The 26267-nt window shown below is 53.2% G+C and overlaps 8 protein-coding genes across 8 annotated transcripts; 6 read left to right on the top strand and 2 right to left on the bottom strand.

Annotated features, from left to right (window-relative positions):
* Positions 1-47: 47 nt before the first annotated feature.
* ACET3X_008088 (uncharacterized protein) lies at positions 48-657 on the top strand (the record flags this gene model as incomplete). Its single annotated transcript, XM_069454223.1, has 2 exons — positions 48-227; positions 343-657. The coding sequence occupies 2 exons, from the start codon at positions 48-50 to the stop codon at positions 655-657; spliced, it is 495 nt and encodes a 164-aa protein (XP_069303690.1).
* Positions 658-1194: 537 nt separating this feature from the next.
* Positions 1195-4493, top strand: ACET3X_008087 (uncharacterized protein; the record flags this gene model as incomplete). Its single annotated transcript, XM_069454222.1, has 2 exons — positions 1195-2157; positions 2209-4493. The coding sequence occupies 2 exons, from the start codon at positions 1195-1197 to the stop codon at positions 4207-4209; spliced, it is 2964 nt and encodes a 987-aa protein (XP_069303689.1). The 3' UTR covers positions 4210-4493.
* A 5107-nt stretch (positions 4494-9600) lies between these two features.
* On the top strand, positions 9601-12676 carry ACET3X_008086 (uncharacterized protein). The gene is made up of 3 exons (XM_069454221.1): positions 9601-10869; positions 10957-11529; positions 11593-12676. The coding sequence occupies exons 1-3, from the start codon at positions 10341-10343 to the stop codon at positions 12066-12068; spliced, it is 1578 nt and encodes a 525-aa protein (XP_069303688.1). The 5' UTR covers positions 9601-10340; the 3' UTR covers positions 12069-12676.
* Positions 12677-12973: 297 nt separating this feature from the next.
* On the top strand, positions 12974-15295 carry ACET3X_008085 (uncharacterized protein; the record flags this gene model as incomplete). The annotated part of the gene is made up of 1 exon (XM_069454220.1): positions 12974-15295. The coding sequence occupies one exon, from the start codon at positions 12974-12976 to the stop codon at positions 15293-15295; it is 2322 nt and encodes a 773-aa protein (XP_069303687.1).
* A 301-nt stretch (positions 15296-15596) lies between these two features.
* Positions 15597-16533, bottom strand: ACET3X_008084 (uncharacterized protein; the record flags this gene model as incomplete). Its single annotated transcript, XM_069454219.1, has 3 exons — positions 15597-15751; positions 15809-15959; positions 16063-16533. 3 exons carry the CDS (start codon positions 16531-16533, stop codon positions 15597-15599), a joined length of 777 nt encoding a protein of 258 aa, XP_069303686.1.
* Positions 16534-16970: 437 nt separating this feature from the next.
* On the top strand, positions 16971-19185 carry ACET3X_008083 (uncharacterized protein; the record flags this gene model as incomplete). Its single annotated transcript, XM_069454217.1, has 2 exons — positions 16971-18995; positions 19051-19185. The coding sequence occupies 2 exons, from the start codon at positions 16971-16973 to the stop codon at positions 19183-19185; spliced, it is 2160 nt and encodes a 719-aa protein (XP_069303685.1).
* A 1667-nt stretch (positions 19186-20852) lies between these two features.
* ACET3X_008082 (uncharacterized protein) lies at positions 20853-22531 on the top strand (the record flags this gene model as incomplete). Its single annotated transcript, XM_069454216.1, has 2 exons — positions 20853-21546; positions 21606-22531. The coding sequence occupies 2 exons, from the start codon at positions 20853-20855 to the stop codon at positions 22529-22531; spliced, it is 1620 nt and encodes a 539-aa protein (XP_069303684.1).
* Positions 22532-23925: 1394 nt separating this feature from the next.
* Positions 23926-25817, bottom strand: ACET3X_008081 (uncharacterized protein; the record flags this gene model as incomplete). Its single annotated transcript, XM_069454215.1, has 3 exons — positions 23926-23965; positions 24022-24417; positions 24478-25817. 3 exons carry the CDS (start codon positions 25815-25817, stop codon positions 23926-23928), a joined length of 1776 nt encoding a protein of 591 aa, XP_069303683.1.
* Between the last annotated feature and the right edge of the window lie 450 nt (positions 25818-26267).

The raw sequence follows: 26267 nt of genomic DNA, 5'->3' as shown, positions 1-26267 counted from the left end.
CCTTTACTGTAACACACGCAAGGTGCAGTGCGCGCAGTAACATCACAATGTCCCTCTTGGACGAGCTCCAGGCCAAAGACGCTTTGATCAAGAAACAGCGTGACGTCATCGCCAAATACCTCATCCTCGACATCGAAGACTTTCTCGCCGAAGCCCGAGAAAAGGAAGAGGCGGAGGCTGCGGAAGCGTACGAGCTTGCGCTGGCAGAGGAAAAGGCCAGGGGCAGAGTATGTCGGGCTCCTCTCGGCCCATCGCTCTGGTTTCTTCTTCTTCGCTCGCTGTTCGACTGTGCAAGAAATTGTTCACCGCGTTCATCAACAGCTGACTCGTTTGTTTGTACAGTGGGTGAAATGGAAGAAGATCTACAAACTACAATACGACGGCGTCTCGGTTCGAAGCATCATCTACTACAACCTCCGTAGCCTTTGGGAGTCTTGGGGCACCAATCCGTACCATCTGCACGCCGCCTGGTACGCCATCATGCTGGCCTTGCTGCTACTTTGGCTCATTGGCAGCATCGTTTGCGGATACTACGAAGCGGAGAAGGAGACAGGCAGCTTGCGGATGGCCAAGCTGTGCAGGGGAATTCTGGGCTCTATCCCGCCAATTGTGCAGTTCATCCTCTTCTTGTTTCCGCCGCTGTTTGTTCAATTCTGATGAGACATGGGCTGATGTGGGATGGCAGTGTCGGCTGCGACCCATGGGGCGAAAGTGCATGCCCATTTCGTGCGTGGTCTCAAGCTAGATCAGAAGGGTACAGTGGAGGCTGTTGGGAGACTGAAGCGCTGTTCTATGGTATGTAATTTTAGGAGCATGAATGTACGATGCAACTTCAAGCAAGATGCGTACCGCTGCAGCAGAAGACGACGCGTCAGTTTGTTTGCTAAGCACGCACACGTCTTATGCATCAAGGACAAACAACTTGACTCTGCCATATGTGTATTCGGCGCGTGCTTGGATAACGGATCGCGAATGGCATCTCCTCATTTCCCCTCCTGAAACCACAATCGGAGCGTTTTTGACGATCCCTGTCACATGCTCCCGCGCTCTAGCGTGAACCCGAGCCCTTATCCCCAGCCGTTCAAACGGTCGCGAAATCCCACCAACACCATCGTGCGACAGACGTCATCGAGTCTCCCCGCCATCGCGCATACACTCGTTCGCAATTGCTCACATCTACCAACCCAACACGCAATGTCTCGCAAGCGAAAAGCCTATGAGACGATTGATCTCACAGGAGATGATGACGCGCCCTTGTACTCGTCGTCGTCGCAATCCTTCGGGCGCTCGTCGCAGTATCCGCCATCATCCCAAGGATATGCGCACTCTCACGCCTACTCTTCAAGCCCGCAGCGCGCATCCAAACAAGCTCGTACATCGTACAGCCAAGCGCAACGCACTGCATCTGGGTCGTCGCAAGCTGAAGCCATTTTCATTGACGAAGACGACGAAGACGACGCCTCCCAGGAAGTCCCGGATGCTACCCAGGCCTACAATCAACAACAATATGAATTCATACTGTATGGAGCAATGCACAACAGGATTGTGGGTGTGCGATTCTACAACGGATATGCAACTAAGGGCGAGACGGTGCTTGTGAGGCGGGAACCTCGGAACAAGTTCGACCGCAATGCCATCAAAGTAACCAACGTACAGGGTGAACAGATCGGACATCTACCAAAGGAGCTCGCAGCCAAGTTGGCCAAATACATGGATGACCGCAGCCTGCTTATTGAGGCGCAACTCACGGGGGAGAAGGGTTCCTACGACTGTCCGATCGAGCTTAAGCTGTACGGAACCAACGATCCAGTCGTGCGGGACACTCTTATGGCAGAAATGCGCAGCGACAAACTCCCTACTGGCCATGCTTCAGATCGAAAGCGTAAGGAGGCCGCGGCCGCGAAGGAGCGCGAACGAATAGCTAAGCAAGCCGCCAAACAAGCCAAACAAGCCAAAAGAAAGGGCGCTGCCGTTGTGGACGTCGGTGCCAGCCAAGCCACACAACACAGCATGGCCGAATATGCTGCTGGTTCTTCGCAGGGTCCCAGCCTCATGCCAGGGCCTAGCATGGAGGATATCCTTGGTGACAGTGTACGCTTTAATCCTAGGAATGTCGAAGAGATGGTTGAGGAGTATGGCATCAAGGAAGAAGACCTGGTAAGCAATGCGCCTGTGCAACCTCTACGCCCACCCACTAACCTTCAACAGGCAAGAATGCCACAAGCGCCCCAACCCGATGCTCTGCTCACTGAGCTGCACCCCTTCCAGTTGCAAGGTCTGCAGTGGATGCTCGATAAAGAAAGCCCCAAGCTCCCAGCACGAGGCACCAAAGACGTCGTCCAGCTCTGGCAACGACACGCTCATATACCAGATGCCTTTACAAACGTTGCAACGAGCTTCTCGATCAAGAATCCGGTGCTAGCTTCTGGGGGTATATTGGCCGACGACATGGGTTTGGGCAAGACTATCCAGACCATCGCCCTCATTATGTCGGACCGTGCACTTAATCTTCGTGCAAAGGACTCCTCCGGCGCCACACTGATTCTTGCTCCCGTGTCGGTGATGAGTAACTGGAGCACGCAGATGAAGAAGCATGTCAAGCCTGAACACGCTCTTCGCGTCATGTTCTGGCATGGTCAGCGGAAGGAACCCATCACACCCAAGTCGATCGAGAACTACGACGTCGTGATCAGCACCTATGAATCGATCTCTTCCGATTGGTATTCGCCAACGAAGCCTACTCTCCCACGACATTCCGGGCCGTTCTCTATCAAGTGGCGTCGAGTGATCCTGGACGAGGGCCATGGCATAAGGAACCCGAAAGCGAAAAAGACCATCGCCATTACAAACTTGATGGCGCAATCTCGCTGGACACTTACCGGTACGCCGATCATCAACAACCTCAAGGACCTCTACTCCCAAGTTCGCTTCCTGCGTCTTTCGGGCGGTCTCGACTCTTTCGAAATCTTCCACAGTGCCATCATGCGCCCCGTCATGCAAGGCGATGCCCAGGGCCACAAGGTGCTCCAGCAGCTAATGTCGGGCGTCTGTTTACGCCGCAAGAAGGAGATGTCGTTCATCGACCTCCGGCTACCTGAGCTCTCCGAATACGTACACAAGATCAAGCTGCATCCACACGAACAGGAGAAGTACGACGCCTTGGAGGCCCAGGCCAAAGGTACGCTGGACATTTATAGGCACAACATCGGGAAGAAGAACGCCGGAGATACCTATCGCCATCTCCTGGAGGTATTGCTCCGAATGCGACAAGTTTGCAACCACTGGCAACTTGTTGGTGAAGAGCGTCTCGACTCTGTCATGCAGCAGCTCGAGGCAGAAGGCGTGGTCGACTTGTCAGAAGAGAACAAAGCGGCGCTCCAGAAGATGCTTCAACTTTCCATTGAATCACAAGAAGACTGCCCGATCTGTTTGGACGTTTACAAGGAGCCGGTCATAACCAAATGCGCCCACATCTTCTGTACACCCTGTGTAGAGCGCGTCATCGAAACCCAACACAAGTGTCCCATGTGCCGCGCCGACCTTGAGTCGCTCGCAACCACGACTGTCAAGCCTGCAAAGGAAACGTCTGGCGCTGCTCCAGTGCCCTTGACACAAGAGGAGATTGCAGACAAGGCGTCTCTAGAGAAGAACACCAGCACAAAGGTCGAGGCCCTCCTCGATATACTTCGGGCATCAGCCAGGGACCCCACAAACAAGACAATCATCTTCAGCCAATGGACTTCTTTCCTCGACATCCTGGAACCACACCTCACACTCCATGGTCTAAAGTACGTCCGCATAGACGGCTCCATGTCCGCAACACAGCGCGACGTCGCCCTCGAAGCCCTAGACTCCGACCCCGCCACGACCATCATGCTCGCCTCGCTCGCCGTATGCAGTGTCGGTCTTAACCTCGTCGCTGCAAACCAAGTCATCATGGCAGATTCATGGTGGGCGCCTGCCATTGAAGACCAAGCTGTAGATCGTGTGCATCGACTAGGTCAGAAGCGCGAGACGACTGTTTTCCGACTAGTAGTTGAGGGTAGTGTAGAAGAGCGGGTGCTAGGCATTCAAGAGGAGAAGAGAAAGTTGATGGGATTGGCGTTTGCGGAGAAGGAGGGTGGGAAGCAGAGGAAGAAGAGGGCTGGTGCTGGACTGGGGGATTTGCAGAGGCTGCTGGGTACGCAACAGCCTGCTACTCAGACGTAGACGCAGACACAGACACAAGCTGCCTAGGAGAGGATTGTGGGGGAGGTAATATTTCTGTAAGATATAGGTGTGTGCCCGTGGTTGTGTTAAAGCCATCTGTTAGGGTCGTTTATGAATGGATGAATGAATGAATGAATGAAGTCTAAGCTCATATCCAGTTTTTTCTGACCCATGATGTCAACATGACATGACTTTCTCTGATCTTCTGTATGTTTGTGGACATCTTAGACTAACGCGACTATGTTACTGCAATGACGACTAGGATGTTTGTGCGCTGCGTCCGTGATGAGGTTGCGAAAGAAATTGATCATGCTCGTTGATACATAGATATAGATGCGATGAGCAACAGCACATTTACCGACTCGACATATTTACAGGTTCTCGTTTTTGCGCTGTTACATACAGACGAGTGCATGGGAACATTTTTGCTGTGTGGAAAGTTGTTGCAATTCTTATATTTTGATAGAAGATAATCTGTATGAAGTAAAGCTACATTTGACAAAATAAAAATCGTAGTCTCTCAATGCCCTAAAATGACGCCCAGTCAATCTCTAATCTGTTTAATCCCTTGGCCTGTATGAATCTTGTATTAAGCCAAGACTTTGGTGGTCATCCAGTTCCACCAATATTTAATTTTGTTGTTGCTTGTAGATGTGAACATGCTTAGGTATTCCAATAAGGCAGTTTTTATACTTTACCGCAAGTACTCAAACCCACAAAGTATGACAATAGCAGCGATCTACCACAGTACAGATGAGATTTCGAAGTATCGTTCAGATAAAGCACACCCTGTCATATTGACGACGGTGTGGCAGCCGTGGTACGAGACACATGTCCTCAACTTCCGCGTGAAAAGCCTGCGGGACGACTGCAGATATACCTGACAGCTCATACTTTTCGACGTGTATGTCGCAGTGCAACAAACGGCACTGCTCACTTGGGGGAACTTGACATCGAGATATTCACTGCTATATATATAGCGCTAACCGGCTTGGGCAAAGTGGAATATGTGTGCTCAAGGCGACATGAATATTCTTCACCAAATGCGCAAGCAGTACATCTGCAGTTTGGGCAGTCGCTCAGAAGACTACAGGCCAAGATAAGACGAACGTACTGTAGCAGCAAACGCTGTGTGTCACGAAAAGATGTTCTATCTTTTTCCAGAGAAGGCGCCACTAGAAACAGGCGCCCACTCAAAGTGTATATGATAGATTGTGCAATATGTTCTCTCTGGCAGGTCGACGACACTGGAAGGACCATGGTGTATGATCCTCAAGCAACCGGGGAAACGGACTATCGTCCTGCGCCGCATAGAGAACAGAAGCAGTTCGCAGCGGTGCGAAGTTTTTATGGCTGCCTCGCTAGCGCGCCGGCGTTCTCGTTTCTCCGACGCGCACGTGACGTCGGCTAAGCCTCGGCGCATGGGACGACCTCAAAAAAACCTTTTCGCGTCGCCCGATGAGCGTCTTCTTTTCTTCATGGCCAGCGATGATATTTTATATTTTGATAGGAAGAGTAATACGTGGCCTAGGCTGCGACTGATTACAAACATCACCACCTTCTGAGGCCTGTCACATGTTCCTGTTCGGAATTACTACGCGCTTGTTGCGGCGCTGCGGCGTCGCGGCTTTGTCGCGGAAGCTGGACGCGACCGTTGGGTGTCACCTGTGTGTTTCGCAGATTTGAAAAGCACGCGCAGGCCTGTGAGACGGGCACAGTGCCAGGGACGCATGGCGACTTGGATAGATCCGCTGTCGCTGCCTCAGATCATCTGCCGTTGAGATTTCGCGCGTTTCAGCGGGCATCCTGTAGGAGATGGATGGGGGGTGCGGCCACGAGGGTGCAGGGAACGTCCTATTCCTGTCATATCTGTTTATGCGCGTTGGGATTTGTGTTTCCAGATGATGGGCTTTTTGCCTGAGGATGCCAGGAAACAAAGGCGTCTTTGCATCCGGATTCATGCGGTAGCCGGCGCCTCGGCATGTGCGAGCAACGGTCATGGAGGTACTTTCGGCGTCTGAGCGTGGCAGGACATGTTCGGTCGGACGCTGGACTGCGACGTGCGTGCTTCATGCTTGCGATGTTGAGTTCTCGACTCGGAATTCCTTTCCTCTGCGGCGGCCTCGCTCACTTTTTGGCTGCACATGTGAGCAGAGTCAGTCGGCCCGTATGGCGCGGCTGATAACGACGTCGAGTAGTGGTGAACAACAATCGGTGAATACCAGGTTGCTTGCAGCCGCCACGCCGCTTCGGCTGATAGCATCCTCAATATTATCACGACTCTCAATTTGCCGGTTCGGACAAACTTTACGTCAATAGTCTACGTCAGTTCCAGTCATTCGTGACAATTTCTTGCTCTACCACGCCCCATCTTATGGTCGATGAGAATAACAAGCGTTTCCATCTTCACGCGCGTCACGTTGAATTGCGATCTTCGGACAGACGCGCCTGTATGCCCAAGATCTGCGCTCGATCGGCGACTTTCCACACGTTGGGGAGCACAGTCACTAGCCGTCCAAGGTCGGTTTGTCCCGCCGTGTCGCGAGACCCTGGTGGCATGGGCACTTGTGGTCTTGGTTCGCCGAGTTGGTGAGATATCGCCTGTCGATACCTCAAGTCATGACCATCGGAGCGTGTGCAGAAATTTCGATAACCAGCCAAGGCGCGACGTGCCGAGTGATTTGCGATAGATGGACGCTGTCGAAACTTAAGAGCATTGGATAACACGGCTCTTATCCTCCCGGAGCCTTGATGCTGACCGTGTTCACGCGTGTTTCACCGCGGCCTTATCGTATGCCGATACCTTCGATAGAATCTCACGTGTACCGGGTTCATGCTGAGATCCAGCCCGCAGCGGTGCAACCTCGACCGCCTGCTCTCAGGCCAGCAGCTTCGGCAACAGCCATGACGGCTCCAGAGCGCGGAATATCGTCGGTTCCCACTTGCCGTCTCGACTAGACGAGACAAATCTGCAACCGATGTCTTTGGCAAGAGACACTGGCCTCAACAATGTCAAGGCGGTGTCGTGCAGGAAGGGTCGCCCTGGCTGGACCTGCACACCGCATAGCATATCCACAGGCATTCAGCAGCAAGCACCGAGAATCAGTGTGGGGAAGTATTCCAGAAGGCACATGGTCAAGGACCAGTCGTGCGGGCTCTCGGGAGATTACAAACGAGCCTGACCCTGCTTGAGCATAACGCGAATTTCATTGCAAGACTGTCTGCCCGTGCTTGAGACCCCGACACGGTGGGCGCAGCGATCTGCCAGCTGCCTCATTGGGGTGACATAGCCGTTGCCATTGCCTCTTCGGCAATGTTAGCCTCTTGACGAGGTTTCAAACCTAAAAGATGACTTTGCCGGTGTCGGTGTCTTGGTGATGGTACGTCAGATTTGTCAAGCGTTCGGGGAGAGCTCCTCGTGTCCATCGTACCGAACAGAAACGTCTTTGCAAATACTCACGCGGTGCAAATCAGACCATGGATGGCGTGGGAAGCCACACTTCGCTTCTAACGCGTAAAAGCAACATTGACCCGCGGCATGACGGAACAAATGCAGGAACCTGAGTGGCACGGTGTAGACTAGCTTTCGTCGTTGGTCAAGCCGGCACGTTTGGCTGCACTTCCGATAGTCGTGCTAGCGAGTCAAAGACCGCCATCGCGATAGTCAAACCATGGGCGAGCGGGATGGAAGCCCCAACCCCGCCAGGCTGGAAAAGTTCCTCGAAAGGTCGAAGATCAGGGCTTTGTGGGTCTCGGCCAATGATAAGGCTGATAGAGTGGAGAGAGAGTCAAGTGGGACAATGCTATGGAAGCCATGCGTCGTTCCCCGGCGCCGAAGCTGTGGCATGACCACGCCGCACACGCTAACTGACACGGCCCATACCACGGAAGAGCCCTTCTTCAACTTGAGTCGCATCAAGACCCTGTTGAGTCGTAAGGGAGCCCCGCTGATGTGGCCTTCTAGAAATTGCGTCGTCTTCACATGGAACAGCGAGCATTACGACGATGCAGGGCGATTGCAGCACGAAAAATCCCGCGAAGTTCTTTTGTTAGGTTCACGATAAGCTTGCATGTTGTTTTGGGTCTTATTTATCGTCTGTTCCTGCATTGTACCTGCAGTAGACGCTATTCTCGATCAATAAGCTCTGCAGTCAATGTGGGGGATGACGGTCTGGCGGATGCCATCGGGCCTGTTCGAGTAGACCAGCCCTAGTCGCACAAAAGACGCGCCGCTTTTACGAGTAAGCCACTTGGGCCTCGCCGGCGGCTTCATAACTTTGCACCCGCAGCATTCGATAGCTCGTTTCTATTTGTGCCGGATCTTATACGAAGCACCGGCATGCACAACTCTTACCGCGGCCGAAGTGTAAATGGCGAGACATCCATTCCGTCCGCGTCATAACCAGTCAGGTGCATCCATTATCGATACGTAGAGAAGAATGAGCTTGCATGCTCTGGTACACCTCTGCAGTCGGTTGCTGCACGAGTGGCGGCGGCCGAAGTGGCAGCCCAGCTTCTGAAACACACTTGCAAGACGGATCAAGGCCGTATGTGCATCCATATGGCCATGCATCCCACCAACCCAGTCTTATTGACCCTTCAAAGAAAGAACGGTATCGGTGGCGACTTGCAGCTCACTGCACACGAGCATGTCGCACCATTAAAGAATAGCCGTCTTTTTGACCACTGGGAGCGCGCGGATCCAAGGGCCTCCAGCTGGCGGGCAAATCACGCCCAACGGGGATCATGTTCTTGCATCATGGCTGACGTTCCTGCGTAAGCCCGGCATGTCGAGTCTTGCTCCAGTGTTGCGCGATGCGTGTGGCAATAATGGTCTTGTTTTTCGCTACCGGCATCCTCACGCGACGCACTGCGACGCACTCGTTCGACTCTGGGTCCTGCATCGTTTGTGGAGTTGTTGAAGACATCGTGAGACATACCGCTCCTGCGTTTCTGCATCGCAGGAAGGCGTCGCGAGTTGTTGTGGTGTGCGGCCGACATTGACGCCCGGCTACAGCGCGTCCAAAAGCATTCAACCAACAACCACATCAGACGCTGTGGTGTTGCTTCTGTGATGCCTGAGGGTGGCACCGCGGGCGGTACGGCATTGTCGTGCGTGACATATTCGGTGGAGCGCGCAGCGTCATCACGATCACCAAGAGCGGGAGAGACGCTGTATGGATGTTTCAAAACATAGTTCAACCAGCAGGGTCTCACAGCTATCATTATCGATTGGCAGATAGCATGATAGGCTGAATGATGCCCGGGCGCGCTAATCTCGAGGCGAGTTGGAGAGGTGTCTGAAAGGGCATCCTGTGGTGTGGTTTGTCAGACGAGACGCAGGACACACCCGGAGCTCGCCCACTCATCGGCAGTATCACAGTTGGCGGCCCATCACTCGCTGTGCAGAACAACAACCATACCGTGGCGAGAGGCTCAGTTGTCTTCAGCTGCTGCTGCCTCTCCTCCATTCGGAGAGGGCGGTAGAAACCCACTACGTAGGCAGTGTGGCAGGCTCTCCATCCCACCATGTGCTGTGCTGGCGACATAGCCAATGCCTGGAAGCCTGCCGGGACCGCCGCGCACATCTCATTTCGCGTATAGTCCCATGCAGCTATGCATTGGGCGAATAATTTTAGGCCCAAAAACCCATGCATTAATGCACTCGCTGCTTTTGACGCGAGTCAAGTCTAGGGTCTAATGCAGGATTCCATACCTAGCTGGCTTGTGGAGCTGCGCTGCGCCCCGGCGCACTAGAGCGAGCCGTCCTTCTCTGTGCGCTCATCAGTTCTCTTTTTCACTGGCCTGCCCTTGATCAAGGTTCATCAACCACGTCCCTCTCGTTTCTTTCCGCCGTCGCCGTTCAGGTTTTCATCTTGGGTCTCATAATTTTGTGCCCTCACACTCTTTGATCTTCATTATCTATCTTAGTGACAGTTTCGTTATTACGAACTGGCCCACAGTCATTCCTTCGACACTCTCTTATACAGTCCAGCATCCTGCTTCAAGTACAACTAATTTGTCCTCGACACCCCTCGATATCATACTACCATCGACCTAACCAACCATCATCAACGTTAACAACGACGACAACTGCTATACTGAAGTAAAGACACATCCCAACACACGCAATGGACGGCTCATATCCCATCCACCCAGCCCAGGCTATGCAATCACCATTCTTCTACTACAACCCGGATCCCCAGGGCGAGAACACACGCCAACACGGCCACTTCACACCCCACCCATCCGGACAGGCTACCTTCCAAGCACAGAACATGTACTATCAGAGGCCAACATCGGCATGCTCTCAGATGTCCTACCCTCAGACTGCCTACGCCAACCAGATGCTCACTCCCGTTGCATCACCTCAGCCAATGTACCAGAAGCCGACCATCTTGATTCAACCTCAAGACTCTCCTTACCTTCACCCCATTGACACCGACTACTCATTCTCGCCCGCCACACCTCCTCTTTCATCATGCGGCAGCAACACCAGCAGCCCTCCTTCCTCGTGCGATGTCCTTCCTACACCGATGCATGACATGTTTGCTGGTGAGGGCATCGAGGGTGTCAAGCAAGGCTGCGAAGGCGAGGTCTTCACTGAGCTTCTCTCTGCCGGTCTTGAATGGCGTTCAGCTTCCCCACCCATGACTCCAGGTATGTATTTTTTAGTCTATTAACTCGATCACGTCTTTCACGACCGAGGTTGCTGAACATCTGGACGGTGTTGCTAACTCCTTCAAGTTTACATCCAGCCCCCGTCGGCTAGCCAAGGCTCCTACCTTCTATCTGCAACTTCATGCCCCTCGCTCTCCCCATCACCATCACCAGTACCCCGCGCTGCATTCGCTGAAGCCGAGAACAACTTCTGCAACCCCCGCGATCTCACAGTCTCTGCCTCTGAGCTTCCTGTCGTCACACTCTGCCCTGGCGACGAGGAGCACAAGGTTGTCCTCAAGGGTGAGACTGCCCAGGTTGAGAGCTTCGAGTCTGCTCAGTCCTTCAGCATTACTGGCCTCCCCACTTTTGAGCCCTTGTTCGAGCTTGACTGCGAGGACGACTTCACCGGCCTTGTCAACTTCTCTACTGACAGCACCCACTTCCTCGGCAACAAGCGCCAACGCACTGACCTCGGTGCTTTCTCCCCTGAGGAGGACTTCCTGAGCGACGAGAGCTTCACAGACTTTGAGGAGGAGCTTGTCCACAGCCTGCCCATCACCCCTGCTGCCAGCGACTTCGACATGTCGGCCGCGTCCAAGAGGCGAACAGTCAAGAAGGCTCGCTCCGAGTTCAGCGAGACTGAGTCAGACTACCAGGGTAAGCAACAGACATCAGGTGATGATCACACCATGTCTGGAGCATCAAGCCAACAAGAATCAGGTCAAGCCGAGAACGCTGTTGGCTCCAGCTCAGACGAGCAGTCGACTCCTGTCGCACCTACCAGCCGCCGCGGCCGCAAGCAGTCGCTCACCGACGATCCTTCCAAGACGTTCGTCTGCACGCTCTGCTCGCGCCGCTTCCGTCGTCAAGAGCACCTCAAGCGCCACTACCGCTCTCTCCACACTCACGACAAGCCCTTTGAGTGCACTGACTGCGGCAAGAAGTTCTCCAGGAGCGACAACCTCTCTCAGCACCAGCGCACCCACGGCACTGGAGCCGTCAGCCTTGAGGTCATGGGCTCCGACTTCCATCACTCCGACATGCAGCATGGTCAACCCGGTGCGTTTGGTGCGCAAGCTCCTTCCACCATGGGCGAGATCCTCTACAATGCTGCCTCGGAGATCCCCACCTCAAGCTCAGATGGATCTGAGAACGAGTCGTCGCCCAGCCAGAAGAAGCGCAAGAGGAACGAGTAAATATTCTCATCTACCACACTTCTCATTTCAACTCTTAACGACCCTTCATGACATCCACAACACCCGGTAGAAGGATTATACATCATGCCATTCGGCTGCTCGTCCACCCTCACGACTCGGCTAGACAGGCGGCACAGGTTCACATTAGCGGTTCGATCTTGCATAATCTGCAGCGACAACTCTACGCTTCCCTTCTACCACTGTATTCTACTCACTCAATCTTGCTGTATACACACTCGAGATTGGCATTTTTGGTTTCGCGTTTTCAGCATGGCACACCTGGGGTTTGGGGAGACTGGCAAGTACTGGCGGACGGATAGAATTGGTGTTTTTCTTGGTTTCACTCTTACGACGACATGGCCATTACCCTACACCGGCCACTGTCGCCGCGTTAGCCCCCCGTTCATCTTGCACTTTCTACACTCGTTGTAATCGGGCAGCCTCATCCGGGCGCCCTCCAACATTCTGAGAATATTCGCTTCTTTCTCACAACACATGTAATCGTCAGACTTTTACAATTTGCTCTGCAATGCTTTTTTGCGCAGCTTATTGTAGGTTATAGGTGCTGGCACTATCCGACTATCATACAAAAACACGTTATTACATACATGCCTACCTGCAATGCACTTCCCTGCGTGTGACTACTGTACCATGCATGCGAGCCGCGCGTTGTGCGCATGGTTGCTTTTCGATGATCTGCGCAGAGTTGCAGGACGGGACCTTGATGCCAGAAAACACAGTTGCGCTCGTTCCAAAACCCCACGGATCAACCTAGCGTGCGCAGACCTTTAGCGAGAGACCCAGTCCACCTGCGTCTGTCTCATGCAACGAGCGGCACCGGGCCGTCCTCGACTCCTTCATTGCTTCTCTCAGACGGTCGCCCGTTTCAAATCATTCGTTTTACCATGTCGGCGTCATTGAACGTGATTGCTTTAATCTCCGGGGGCAAGGACTCTTTCTTCTCCATGCTCCACTGTCAAGCAAACGGCCACACCGTCGTAGCACTGGCCAATCTGCACCCGGCGTCTTCGGGCAGCGACGATGAGGACATTAATAGCTACATGTACCAGACGGTGGGACATTCCGTTATTCCTCTCTACGAGGAAGCGCTAGGGATCCCACTCTATCGACAAGAGATTACGGGTACCGCTGTAGACTCGAACAGAGACTATGCGACGCCTTTGCAAAAGCAAGAGCAGGATGAAACCGAAGACTTGGTACCGCTGTTGAGAAGGGTCCTGGAAGCACATCCCAAGGCCAACGCGGTGTCTACAGGGGCTATCCTGAGCACATATCAACGCACGCGTGTCGAGTCCGTCGCGCTCAGGTTGGGGCTTACGCCACTGTCGTATCTGTGGCAGTATCCTCTTTTGCCACCGTACACACAGTCGTCACTGCTGCAGGACATGGCGGCGGTTGGGCAAAAAGCAATCATCATCAAGACGGCGTCGGGCGGTCTAGACGGGGACTTTCTGGGTCTCGATATTGCTAATCACCAGACTATTGCTAGAGTCGCCAAGGCCATGGGACGCTATGGTGATGCTGGCGACGGCGCGATACTAGGTGAGGGGGGAGAGTTTGAGACGTTGGCTCTGGACGGACCAAGACCGCTCTGGAAGAAGAGGATTACGATCGACAATGGACCGCCTGGGAAGCTGGATAGTGGCCAAGCAGTGCTAAAGATCAAGAGCAGTGCACTTGCGGAGAAGAGCGCGGACGGTACGGAAACTATTGATTCATTGAGGATACCAGAGCTCTGGGACGAGGAGTTCACGAGGCTGCTAGATGCCACAGATGCCAGCAATGAGGGTAGGCGGGGTATGCCCATTGAAACGGGATCTGATGCTCAGTCTTCCGGGACTGTCTCTCAGCTGGATATCGCATCAGTAGTAGATCGGCTACCCAGGAATGCATACAGTAACACTTTGACGGTCTTTACATACTCGAATCTAACGAGCGATGCTCCGACCCCTGCTTCGCCCGATTCCCCATCTCGCCAGCTGTCCAAGATCTTCCTTCGTCTGGATTATATCCTGAAGCAGTCCCGTATTCCCAAGAGCAGTGTCAATCATTGTACGCTGCTCCTCCGCGACATGGCAGACTTTACAGTCCTCAATCCTGTCTATGCACAATACTTTAGCGACGTGAATCCGCCAGCCAGAGCCACAATAGCAGTTGGAGATGCGATGCCGAAAGGTGTACATGCCATGCTGAGTGTAGTCGCGGACAAGGACGAGAGAGACCAGGATGGAAAGGTAACCAGACCAGTGAGGAGACAGGGACTGCACGTACAAGGACGAAGCTACTGGGCACCAGCAAACATTGGACCGTACAGCCAAGCCATCTCCGTACGTCTACGTATTCACAACGAGCTCAACGAGAGCGATACGCAGAGTAGTGCAGAGGTGGTATACGTAGCTGGTCAGATCCCCCTGGTTCCCGCATCCATGGACGTTTATAGAGAAAACGGCTTCAGAGGCCAAGCACTCCTTTCCCTACAACATCTCTGGCGCATCGGCCGCACAAAAGGAGTGAAGTGGTGGACAGCAGCCGTAGGTTTCATCACAGCATGCTCACACCCAGAAGAGTCTGTACAAGTAGCCCAAGAAGTCTGGCGAAAGATCCACACACCACCCCGCTCATCCTCTTCCAGCGATGCCTCCGACGACGAAGAGGACGAAGACGCGGACATGGACCCCTGGGACCGCCTAAACCAACACCACGGCGCCTCAGCGTTCAAGGACTCGACCTATCGGTCTCCCATCCCCGATCGCTCTGCTGTTTCTACTCTCAAGAGTCAAATTCAAAACCAAGAAACAGACGCGAGTGTGGACAAGACATTAACAGCAATACCACCGTGTTTCATTGCTCAAGTGTCCTCTCTGCCACGTGGCGTGGATATAGAATGGAGTGCTACGGGTTTAACGAGTCCTTCCATCTCGTGCGAGCGTGACTCTAAGACCCCTTGTATTACTACGACAACGCCGCGGGATACTCGGTCGAGGTTCTTTACTATAGAAGTAAGGAACGAGGGCGACGTGGAGTTGCTGATGAAGCAAGCGTGGATGAGCGCTACGTTGTATGTTGGAAGGGGGTTCGAGTGGTTTGGCGAAGAGGGTGGTGCAGGTAGGAAGATGGAGGGTGTGCAGTGGATTCCTTGTCAGCGGGTCTGGGGCGAGGAAGGGAGGGAGGCTTGTGCGGTTTTGGTGGGGAGGGTTGATGGGTGAGCGAGGGGTGCATGTATGTTTGTTGATGAGAAGAAAAGTACCAACCTGTTTAAGATTCACAATTCATATCCGTGCTGGATCGTCCCTCGGGAGGGGATATGCGGGTAGGTGTTAATCAATCGTAATTGCCTCTATAGCTATAACATGTCCCGGCCATCTTCCTTCCAATCGTCAAGTCATCTCAGATGGTATAAACAGCTTTTTCCCAACCTGCCCAGTCTCCATAACGCCGTGTAAATGCCCGATATCGCCGTTGCCATTGCGTGGCTTAGTATGCAAGACTCCTCGCTTGATGTGTCGTCTAGAACCTCTCCTTCATGCGTCCAGCGACCGTTCGCAGGTTGCCGTAGACCTTGCTTGGTTGTTGGCCCAGGATCAGGCTGACAATGGCCTCGCGTGCAATGTGGATGTTCTTGAAACCGCCGAGAATGTGGATCTTCTGGTCTGCTAGGACGACTGGGAAACGTTAGTGATGCGAACAGGTGGGTTGTTGACGTTATGCGGTGGACGTACCTCGTGTTCTGCTGGCATTCTCAATTGCAAACTTGGTCTTGCCGTCCTTGCCTGCAATTCGACCAATCGCACGGCCGAGATGCTCGCCCTGCAGGGTCTTGACGTCCTTGATCTCAAACGTCTCGATGTAGAGGTCGTCCAACCGAAGCAGCTATACAATTGTCAGTTCTGGTCTCTGGGATGATATGGTTTGGCCATGTCAAGCCCTAACTGAACGTTCGTGCAGCACATGTGTAGCCTTGATATCCACTTACCGCAATAGCATCGTCTGTGTCAAAGCCCAGAGTGAATGCCTTGACAAAGTCCTCGCCCTTCTGGAGTGCCCCGGTATCGGTTGTGGCGCTTGAAGTGCGCAACTCGACAGCCTTTGCCTTTGTGTTCATCCTGACCTGCAGTTTGAGGTGCTCAACAAGAGGGGGGTAAATCTTGGGCCACGAGTTCTTGAGGGGTGTCATCCTGTGGGGTGGGATGGGGACCTTGCGCTGCTCGCGACGGAACGCGAGGGGTATCGACTTGGCCGCGGGGAACTTTGGCTTTCCGCTCTCGTCTGTCGTGGGTGTGTCTTCGGTGGGTGCTGGGGCGTCGTGCGCAGCCTCGACCGGGTCGAGGCTCATGGAGATGAGGTCGCCGTCGCTTTCGGCCGGCAGCGGGACGGACGAGGCCTCCATGGTGACGTCTTCGGCGAACTCTTCGGGCCTGCGCTGGAGGGCTGTCGGTGCGGGCATTTTGGCTGCGGTATGCGACTGTCGGGACGATGCGCGGGCGTTGAGAGTCGAGTTGAGACTAAGCGGTGTGCGTGCGCGGGGAGACTTTGGACGAATAAACGTCGCTTGGGCGTGTACACGACTGCTCTCGTCGTCGTTTGGCTGGAGGGGTGAATGATAAATGGTGAGGCGAGGACGAGGGTCGAATTGGCTATGGACTCGCGACAATGTGGGGCGTGTCAAGAAATTTGGAGAGGCGAGCGGTGGTGGTGGACCGTGCTGGGCTGTCACTCTACCTTCTTTTTGCATGTGCATGGGTAATGACGTGAATCTTGCCAGTATTCCAGCCCACCGCCCGCCTTTCCTACACCGCAACCCGCAGACGAATTCCCCCCACACAAATACGTTCGCACATCCCCTCGCCTGCGGACGTCGACCATGTACCCGCCGCGGTTATCATGAACAAGAATGTAGGAACGCTCGGCTTCCTGTGGCGCGCCGGCGCTGGCCAGCCGCTGGCCCACGGCCGTGTGTTTGCGCGGGAAGTGCTGCGAATACGGGAACAGTCGCAGTCGGCGCCCGAGGGAGGCGCCCAGAGACGGACGATTGCGTCCAGCTGCCGCGTCTTTGGCCTGTGGACAACGACGAGCCTGCCCTCGATTGCGCGCCCACAGTGTCCGGGACAGACTCCGACCTGCCTGCTCCGAGCATCGTCACCCCGCACCAGTCATGTCCAGCAGAGTGTGACGAGTGCTGTACTCTCGGCATGGAGCAGAAACGCATCGTCCAAGGCATCCAGGGCGCTGAGGAAGAACAGAGGCAGCGACCGACGCAACAAAAGTTCGGCCACCAATGGCTCATCCAAGGACAAGCAAGGCCCTACGGGGCAAACACCGCAAGCTCAGCTATCCCCGCAGCCAGAAAAGCCTCCCAAAGCCTCAAAGACACCTTCCGACCCAAAGTCTGAAGCAACGAGTGCCGCAAAGCCCCTCCTCGACCGTCTACCGCACCACCTCCCCCACATATACCGCCCGAGCAAAGCCGAACTACTCGAGGCAGCGTCTGGCTTCTGGTCGCGAATAAAGATCCACTTCAAATGGCTTACCATCCGGAGCACCCGCCCGTTCAATGCCGACGAGATATACGCCTTGTTCTCCTGGATCGTTGCGGCGCACTTTCTATGGATCGTCTTGGGAACTACAACCTTCTTCATGTTGGCCATCTTCTTGGTCAACACCGCCTTCTCCCAGGAGACGATTGCCAAGTTCATCGGAAACTACTTGACCAAGTCGTCAGGCATAAAAGTCGTCTTCGAGACTGCTGTAGTACCCAAGTGGGGAGACGGCGTCATCTCCTTCCGCAACGTCTTTGTATCGCGACGCCCCGGTCAGGGCAAGGGCAAGGTCAGCAAGGGCTCACAAACAGAGATGGCTGCTGCCGCTGCTACGATTACCCACCAGGATAAAGACGGCGTCGAAGAGAAAGCGGAACCGGAAGAAGACACCAACTACACCCAGTTCGATATATCCATCGACACCGTCAACGTCACACTGTCCTTCTCCAAATGGTTCAACGGAAAAGGCTTGTTGAAGGACGTCGAAATCAAGGGTATCAGAGGCGTGGTGGATCGGACATCTGTCAAGACAATCGAAGGCGTGGATCCTAGGTCGTACAAGCACGAGCACAGCCCAGGCGATTTCGAATTGGAATCCTTCAAGATGGAAGATCTCCTTGTGACCATCTACCAGCCCAACGACTTCCGCCCGTTCTCTGTCAGTATCTTCTCCTGCGACCTGCCCCAGCTGCGAAAGCAGTGGTTGTTCTACGACTTCCTCTCTGCCAACATGATGTCTGGATCTTTCGACAACTCGCTCTTTACCATACATCCTCGACAAACACACAACCGCACCGGCACGCAGCTGAGCAGCGGCCGCGACAGCGAAGATGGTAAAGCCTGGAAGAAGCACAGCCGGATTCGCATCGACGGCCTCAACATTGACCATCTCAACAGAGGCTTCGAAGGCCCCTTTTCATGGATCCACGAAGGCAATGTCGACATTGTGGCAGATGTCATGTTCCCTAGCGACGACGACGATAGCATTGCAAAGGTCATGTCCGACATGTACGACCGCGTTGAAGCGACTGTGATCCAACAACGCAAACATCATTTCTCCGATCACGCTGTACACGGGTTCGACGAGCATCACGAAGACAAGTCGCATCTCGACGAGGGGACGGAGGAAGACAAGCGCTACATGATCATGGACATGCGTGTTCATCTCAACGACGTGCGCGCCGCAGTCCCCATCTTCACGCGAGATATTTCTTATGTGAACAACGCGCTCGTACGGCCCATTGTGGCTTACATGAACTCGAGTCGCACTTTCATCCCGGTAAACTGCAGGGTTGTGAAGAGGGTTAGTGAGTTCGACGGGAGCTGGACCCTCTACGATAGCGGGCTGATGGAGGAGGTGTCGAAGGAGGTGAGTTCCATATTCTCTGACTGTCTTTACAAAAGGAGATACTAACACATTCTAGATGTACGAAGCCTTTGCCCGCGACGTCCTCGAGGACCGAACCACACGTAAGCGCCGCATAAAAAAGGTGGGCATTTGGACACTGCAACTCGCAGCCCAAGCCCTCTTCCTTGGTCTCGCTGGCAACATTGCGTAAAGATACCCTGACGGATTGGACGAAGCGAATGAATCTCTTCTTTCTGTACTATAGATGGCAAAGCATGGCGTTGGGCGCATAAACATACACACGAATGACGTGGTTGGCTTGGGTGGGTGGATGAATGAATGAATGCCATGGGCAATGAATTAGGATGCTACCGCAACGGTTGCCTACGATGAAATGACAGACATTCTTATGCCCATCTCATGATTGAAATTCGGTCCGAGGTTACTGGGCAAGGTTTCTACGCGTGGTATAGCGTCGGCGTCAGCATCAGAATATTTGCCTCAAAAAGCGTGACGGCCACGATATGTCGACTTGCTCTCCAGGACATTGCTCCTCTCTCCTGGAAACACACAAACGTGAGCCAAGATAGCTGTTATGGATGAGCTCTCATGACGCTAATCTCTATAGTGGGTACAGGTGTCGGCGGATTACACACGACGGAGATCGGTGGGACGACCCTCTTTGCGGGGGGTCAGTGGAGCATTCGCTGGACGTCGCATCCTCTCCTCACGTGTGATTGTTATCAAGGAGCCATGCAAAACGCGCTCTTTATGGCAAACGGTCAAGCTGCAGGGCGTTCAACAACAATATCGAGGTTGAGCGCGTGTCGCATCGCCTTCCTATCGCGGCATACTGCTCACCAAGTTCACCGGAGCATACCTCGATTCCGAACACTGGGTACCAAACGTGGAGTTTCGTCCATTCTACTGAATGGGCATCAATGAAGTCACAGCAATGTCGCTATGAGCTAGGTAGCTGTGGGACGGCACTTCAAACCAGGTCCGCGGCGCAAACGTCGGACGAATATGAAAGCACCACACCACGCGGCTGGCGCGATGTTATGTGCCCAAAACCAGGTCAATGGAACATATCGCGACAATGAAACCCCGTAGGCTCCACCAAAAAAGCAACATCGCTTCACGCCTTACCAAACCCAAGATGAACGACCCTCCGACCCTCCGCGCGAGCTCCTACCGCCAAGAACCCTCGGGCCATGACACCCATTTCGCGGGCAGCCTGTCAAGCTCGTCGCATCAGCCAACAAGCTTTCACGAAGCCTCGCTATGTCTCTATGACGTCTGCTGTCTGATTGGTGCAGAATCCTACGACGCCGTGGATCCGCTTGCCCATGGCCAGGAACAGTTTAGCTCACTGGCGGACATGACGCCGAGTGAGGTGTGGAGATAGGGTAAATACGCTGCATACGGCAGGCCGCTTTGGAGAGAGCCCCCCCGTGTGCTGCTAGATCTAGGCGTGTAGGCCTCCTGTGTGCGGAGGGTCGTAGGTTTTGATCTCCGTGGTTGCGACGATGTAAGCGTGTTTCTGCTTGTTGGTTTCTATACACCAGACACCACTTCTTTCTTTCCTTTCTTTAAAGCTACCTTCCGTATTTGCCAAAAACGCTCCGTGCTCCTGGTGTGAACTGCCGATCTATACATCGTTCAAAGTGTAGTCGGGCCTTGTGGTTGTTTCCGTGCAACTGTCTCACTTTCTATACTGTCCGCTCGGTAAGACTTGCTTCTCTTTCTGACTTCAATGACGACTAGCCAACGAGCTTGCGACATCGATGTGTACTAAAGGCAGTGGTCAAGGTGTTTTACTGTCTGCACAAATGCTAACGATGGCTCTTCCAGCTCACTCCACATTCGACCCTCACAATGGCAACGCCAGCCTCGTTGCCAAATCCCGCCCGGGACGCGCAAGATCTGCCAAACGGACCTACCAAGGAAGCCTACGAACAAGGCCATGATGCAGACGGAAAGGTGCCAGAGGAACCATTTTCGAGCGATCCAGAGAAGGGTATCAATAGCCGCGCACATTCAACACACACAGACGAGCGAACACTATCCGGTGACGCACCACCAGAGCCAGAACGAGACCCCAACATCGTCGACTGGGACGGACCAAATGACCCCGACAACCCCCAGAACTGGCCGGCTGGAAAGAAATGGGGCATCATCGCAGCTCTCGGTGCATGTACTCTCATTACACCACTCGCGTCCTCCTTCTTCGCCCCCGGCGTACCACAAGTACTCCGTGCGTTCAACGAAACCTCCAACATCATGGCCTCGTTTGTCGTCTCCGTCTACATCTTGGGATTCGCCATCGGGCCTCTGATCATTGCGCCCATGTCCGAACTATACGGACGCATGCATTTGTACAACATATGCAACGTCCTGTTCGTAGTCTTCAACATCTGCTGCGCAGTATCGAATTCAATGGGCATGCTGGTTGCTTTCCGCTTCTTTGCTGGTTGTGCTGGAGCTGCGCCTTTGACTATTGGTGGCGGCACGATTGCAGACATGTTCCCTCCGCAACAAAGAGCAGGTGCAATGGCTATCTGGGCTGTGGGTAAGTTGTTGCTGTACGAAGTACATGTGAGACACACACTGACCTCGTACTCTGTATAGGCCCACTCCTCGGCCCCGTAATCGGTCCCGTGTGCGGAGGTTTCCTTGTCGAGCATCAATCCTGGCGCTGGGTGTTCTGGATCCTAGCCATCTTCGGCGGAGTCTTTGGCGTCCTCCTCTTCTTCGTTGGCCGCGAAAGTTTTCATCCCACGCTTCTCGCCCGCAAAACAAAGGCCCTGCAGAAAGAAACCGGAAACATGAATCTCCGCTCAAAACTCGCACAGGATCTGCCGCCGAAAGAGATTTTCATCCGTGCTATTGTGCGCCCGATGAAGATGCTCATCTTCTCTCCCATTGTGGGGCTCATGTCCCTTTACGTGGCTGTAAACTACGGCATCTTGTACCTCTTCTTTACAACCGTAACGTTCGTCTTCGAGGGCCAATACCGCTTCTCCTCCGGCGCCGTCGGACTATCCTACATCGGTGTCGGCGTAGGCATGTTCATCGGCATGATCGCGCTTGGCACTGTATCCGACAAGATCATCGTCAAGCAACAAGCCAAGGGCAACGTCAAGCCCGAACATCGCCTCCCTCTCATCCTGACTCTACCCGGCGCCATCGGACTACCCGTCGGTGTCTTTGTGTACGGATGGACGACATATTACAAAGTTCATTGGATCGTGCCCATCATCTTTACATCGTTCATCGGTCTGGGAAACCTGACGGCTATGATGACTATCCAGACGTATCTCGTCGATGCATTTACTGTCCACGCCGCATCTGCCATCGCCGCGAACACTGTTCTCCGCTCCTTGTTCGGTGCGTTCTTGCCGCTTGCCGGATTGAACATGTACGATGCTTTGGGTCTGGGATGGGGCAATTCGCTGCTGGGGTTTATATCTGTGGCTTTTATCCCGGTGCCGATTCTTTTCAGGTATTATGGTGAGCGGATTAGGACGAATCCGAAGCTGCAGGTGCAGTTTTAGGGTTTGTGATTTAGTTCATTGTGGATCTTTCTTATTGTGGAAATATAGAATGGGCATTGCAGGGAGTTGATTTAAGACATAGAAACATTTGAGTATATACATCATCTGAGGCGCCTCCCAAAGTCAACTCTCAAGCTTCGTCCGCTGGCTCGTACACTGCTCCGTGCTTGATGAGAATTCTCACAACCCCCTCGCGACCTCCCTCTTTTGCTTGTTTCATCGCGTCTCCATGATCCGCGCCGGCTTGGAGAAGTTCTTCCACAATTTGCTCGTAGCCCCAATATGCAGCGCAATCTAAAGCGGTACCCTCTCCGCTTTTGATATCAAGCGTGCGCTTATCCACATCCGCTCTAAGCAGCTTCGATACAATACTACTATGGCCCGACTCCGCGGCTCCAATGAGTGCTGTATAACCATCAACATTCTGGAATCCTATATCGGCATCGTTCGCGATGAGCATATCGACCATGATTTCATGTCCGTAAGACGCAGCAGCTGATAAAACTGTACCGTAGCGACCCCTCTTGCAGTTTACATCGGCGCTATTGGCGATAAGTATACCCACTGTCGTTACGTTTCCTTCAGAGGCAGCGGCTTCTAAGGCTGTGCCGTATCGTTCTCCGTCACAGTTTACGTCAGCACCAGAAGCAATAAGAGTCTTTACAACCTCATCGTATCCTCTGTATGCTGCAGCTTGTAATGCAGTACCAGATTCACCTCCAATGCAGTTGACGTCAGCCCCATGAGCAATGAGGGTCTTTACAATCTCATCGTTTCCTCTGTATGCTGCAGCTTGTAATGCAGTACCAGATTCACCTCCAATGCAGTTGACGTCAGCCCCATGAGCAATGAGGGTCTTTACAATCTCATCGTTTCCTCTGTATGCTGCAGCTTGAAGGGCGGTGTGGTAGAACCCACCTACTCTGTTGACGTCGTGACTTGCCTTCGAGTTGCAGAGGAGAGACACAGTCTGACGTAGATCGAAGAAAGCCGCCCAATACAAAGCAGTTGCACCTTGCGAGTCACCATCACGAGAGTGATATGGATGAAGCCGAAACCATGAGGTTCGCACTCGATCGCTTTCAAGGACTCTAAGGTGAAGACGCATGCTTACAGGGAGTGGTTCCTCAATCAACTCTGCCAATGCTTGATGGTATGGCCAATGTTCGCTGACGTATGGTAGCAACGCATAAGTGGGTGCAAAGTCTTTCGAAAAATCCTGCGAATAATAATGCCTTTGATCACCCATTTCATGGCAAAGATCGCGTCGCGGCTTTGCTTCATCGATCCAAATCTTCGTGTATGGTTGCTCTGTAAAGTACAGGAGATACGCGCAACACCTCTGACCCAGGGATCTTTGCGCTTCTGTTTCCTTGAGTGCATATTTTGATAGTTCAGCGTGAGACTGGTGTAAGCGGTTCGAGACCAAGTACTCTTTAACAGAGAAGTGGGCAAGGCGAACTGTCTGACTATAACACGCCGCATCGTACTTGTTTGGTAAAGGATCTACTGAAGGATTGTTTCTGTAGTCATCACCTGGCTCGTAGTTGGACTGGTCTTCGATGATAATGAGCGAAGATAAGACACTAAGGAGCCCAACAAGGGCATCATATCCGCCTTCTTCGAGAAAGGGTTCCTGGGAATCGTCGATCCGGATACTGCATGCCTCTGCCAACTCAGCAACGGAAAGTGGTCTCATACTGAGCGCAAGCCACTCTAAAGCTGCCCGAGCTTCAACAAAGTAGGGGTTGTCGATGGAGGACAGTATACGCGCATATGTCTCATCCAAGGTCCGCGGCATCTCGTATAATGCCTGTGAGATGTACTTTGGTCGCGGAATCTTCACATTGCGGATGTTGTCGAGCTGGAGAGCGGCCCATCGAAACCTGTGCTTGAGGTCAGAATCTCAATACCGTCGAATGAAATTCTTGTAGCAGAAGACTTACATTCCATCCGATTTCTTGCGGAACTCGTCTTCAATCTCCTTCTTTGTTGTGCTTGGAAGTTTTACCAGCTTTCTGTCCGTGTCCAACGCGTTCTTCACGTAGAGATCAATATCGGCATTGACACTCTCTATGCCAATCGCAAATCGAGTCACACGCCAAGACGATAAGAGATCTTCAATATCCGCTTCCTTGCGGCTGGTGATGAGAAGTCTAGTTTCGGGAAGACTTTGTGTGATGCGTCTGAATCCTTCTAAGATCTGTTCTCGTTGATCTTCTGAGCATTCATCCAAGGCGTCAACCACGAGATAGGAGAGTTTGGATTCTTTGAGCAGAGCTAGGAGAATAGACTCCAAAACTTCTGCAGAAGGCTTTTGAGACGGGGCTTGAGAGTGGGCAGTGCTGAGAAGAGGATGAACGCTGCGCTTCCGACTTAACTGAACGACCATAGAGAGTAACATGTTCGTGTAATTCTGCTTCCGTACATCGGAGAAAGAGAAGTAGAAGTAGGCGAAAGCAACGTCGTGTTGGCCAGAGACTCGACTAAACACCTGTTCGACAACCGTGGAGCACAGGATCGTTTTGCAACATCCAGCTTTGCCGTGCAACCAAAGCAAGGGAGATGAGCCAGAAAGCCAATCTTTATACCCCTGGCTGTTGAGTAGCCATTCCCCAGTTCCATTCTCATATTTCGTACGTGCCTCGTTATGATTCGTTGTTGGATCTGGTGCGTCAAGCCATTTGAGTATCTCCAAGAGCTCCCTGGATTGCTCTACAGAAAGCAGGGCCTGCACGCTTGCCGCGGTGGCCGACACTTGGGTCTGTATGGTCAGTGTGGTAGCGTCGATCTGTGTGACCAATGCCTCAGTACTGTCGATGGTACTTTGGATTTGATCCGCTTTGTGTTGAATGGAATGGCTATTGCTCAGATGGATGATCTGGAGTGCGAGATTTAGTTGTTGCATCAGACCATGGGCGATTTCCTTGAGCTTTTCCAATGTACTCTTCCGGAAAGGATATATCAAACGGAGACCACCGACTTGAGCTTTCTGTCGTAAACCTGTCGGCGCTTCTTTGTGTAACTTCTTCAATTTCTTCTCCAACTGCTGAATGCCGTCTTGACACGCCGCGAGACATTCTTGTGCGCGGGTGGCAAATGCCTTTTGTGGTACGGTCTGCAATTCGGCGTGCAAAAGTGCAAAGGTCTTGGCGAGGTCATCGATTCCAGTGTATGTTTCTCGAATGTCATCCTCATATCCCTTCCAATCGTGGTAATATTTGAGTATACCCTCGCACACCTGAAGTCCCAGCGATACAACACCAACGGCCGTGCCAAGGTCCATATTGACGTGTTCAATTGTGAATAGAAAGAAGGAAAGCCAAAGAAGTTCCTTAGCAGATTGTGGTCTGTTGCAAAGAGCGATGAATGTGCGGGGTAGAAGTAGGCACAAGGCAAACCTCACTCCACGCTGAGCCAGCTGACCTCAGCCAGGCTGCAAGCGCCCAGCTCAGCCATCAAGCCTCTTCTCCCCAGCACCAATAAACTGTCTGAGGCTGTTTACCCTGAGGTTGTGGGGTGGGATCTTTGCATATCTGTAATGACACGCACCAGGCTGAAGCCGTCCCTCGGACAACGTGGGTTAGCAGGCAACCTGTTGGAGTGTTCCAAGCCATCCGCTGCAATCAAGACGATGCAGGATGCATACTGATATAGTCGGGCCCTCTGTGCGGAGATGGTGGCGGTCACAGTGGAAGATTTTAGTGTCGGAAAGATCGTCCTCAGCCCCGCTGAG

The sequence above is a fragment of the Alternaria dauci genome, chromosome 8 (genome assembly GCF_042100115.1).
Source record: "Alternaria dauci strain A2016 chromosome 8, whole genome shotgun sequence".
Taxonomy (NCBI): domain Eukaryota; kingdom Fungi; phylum Ascomycota; class Dothideomycetes; order Pleosporales; family Pleosporaceae; genus Alternaria; species Alternaria dauci.
The sequence above is the reverse complement of the archived record's forward strand: the minus strand, read 5'-3'. Positions and strand labels throughout refer to the sequence as shown.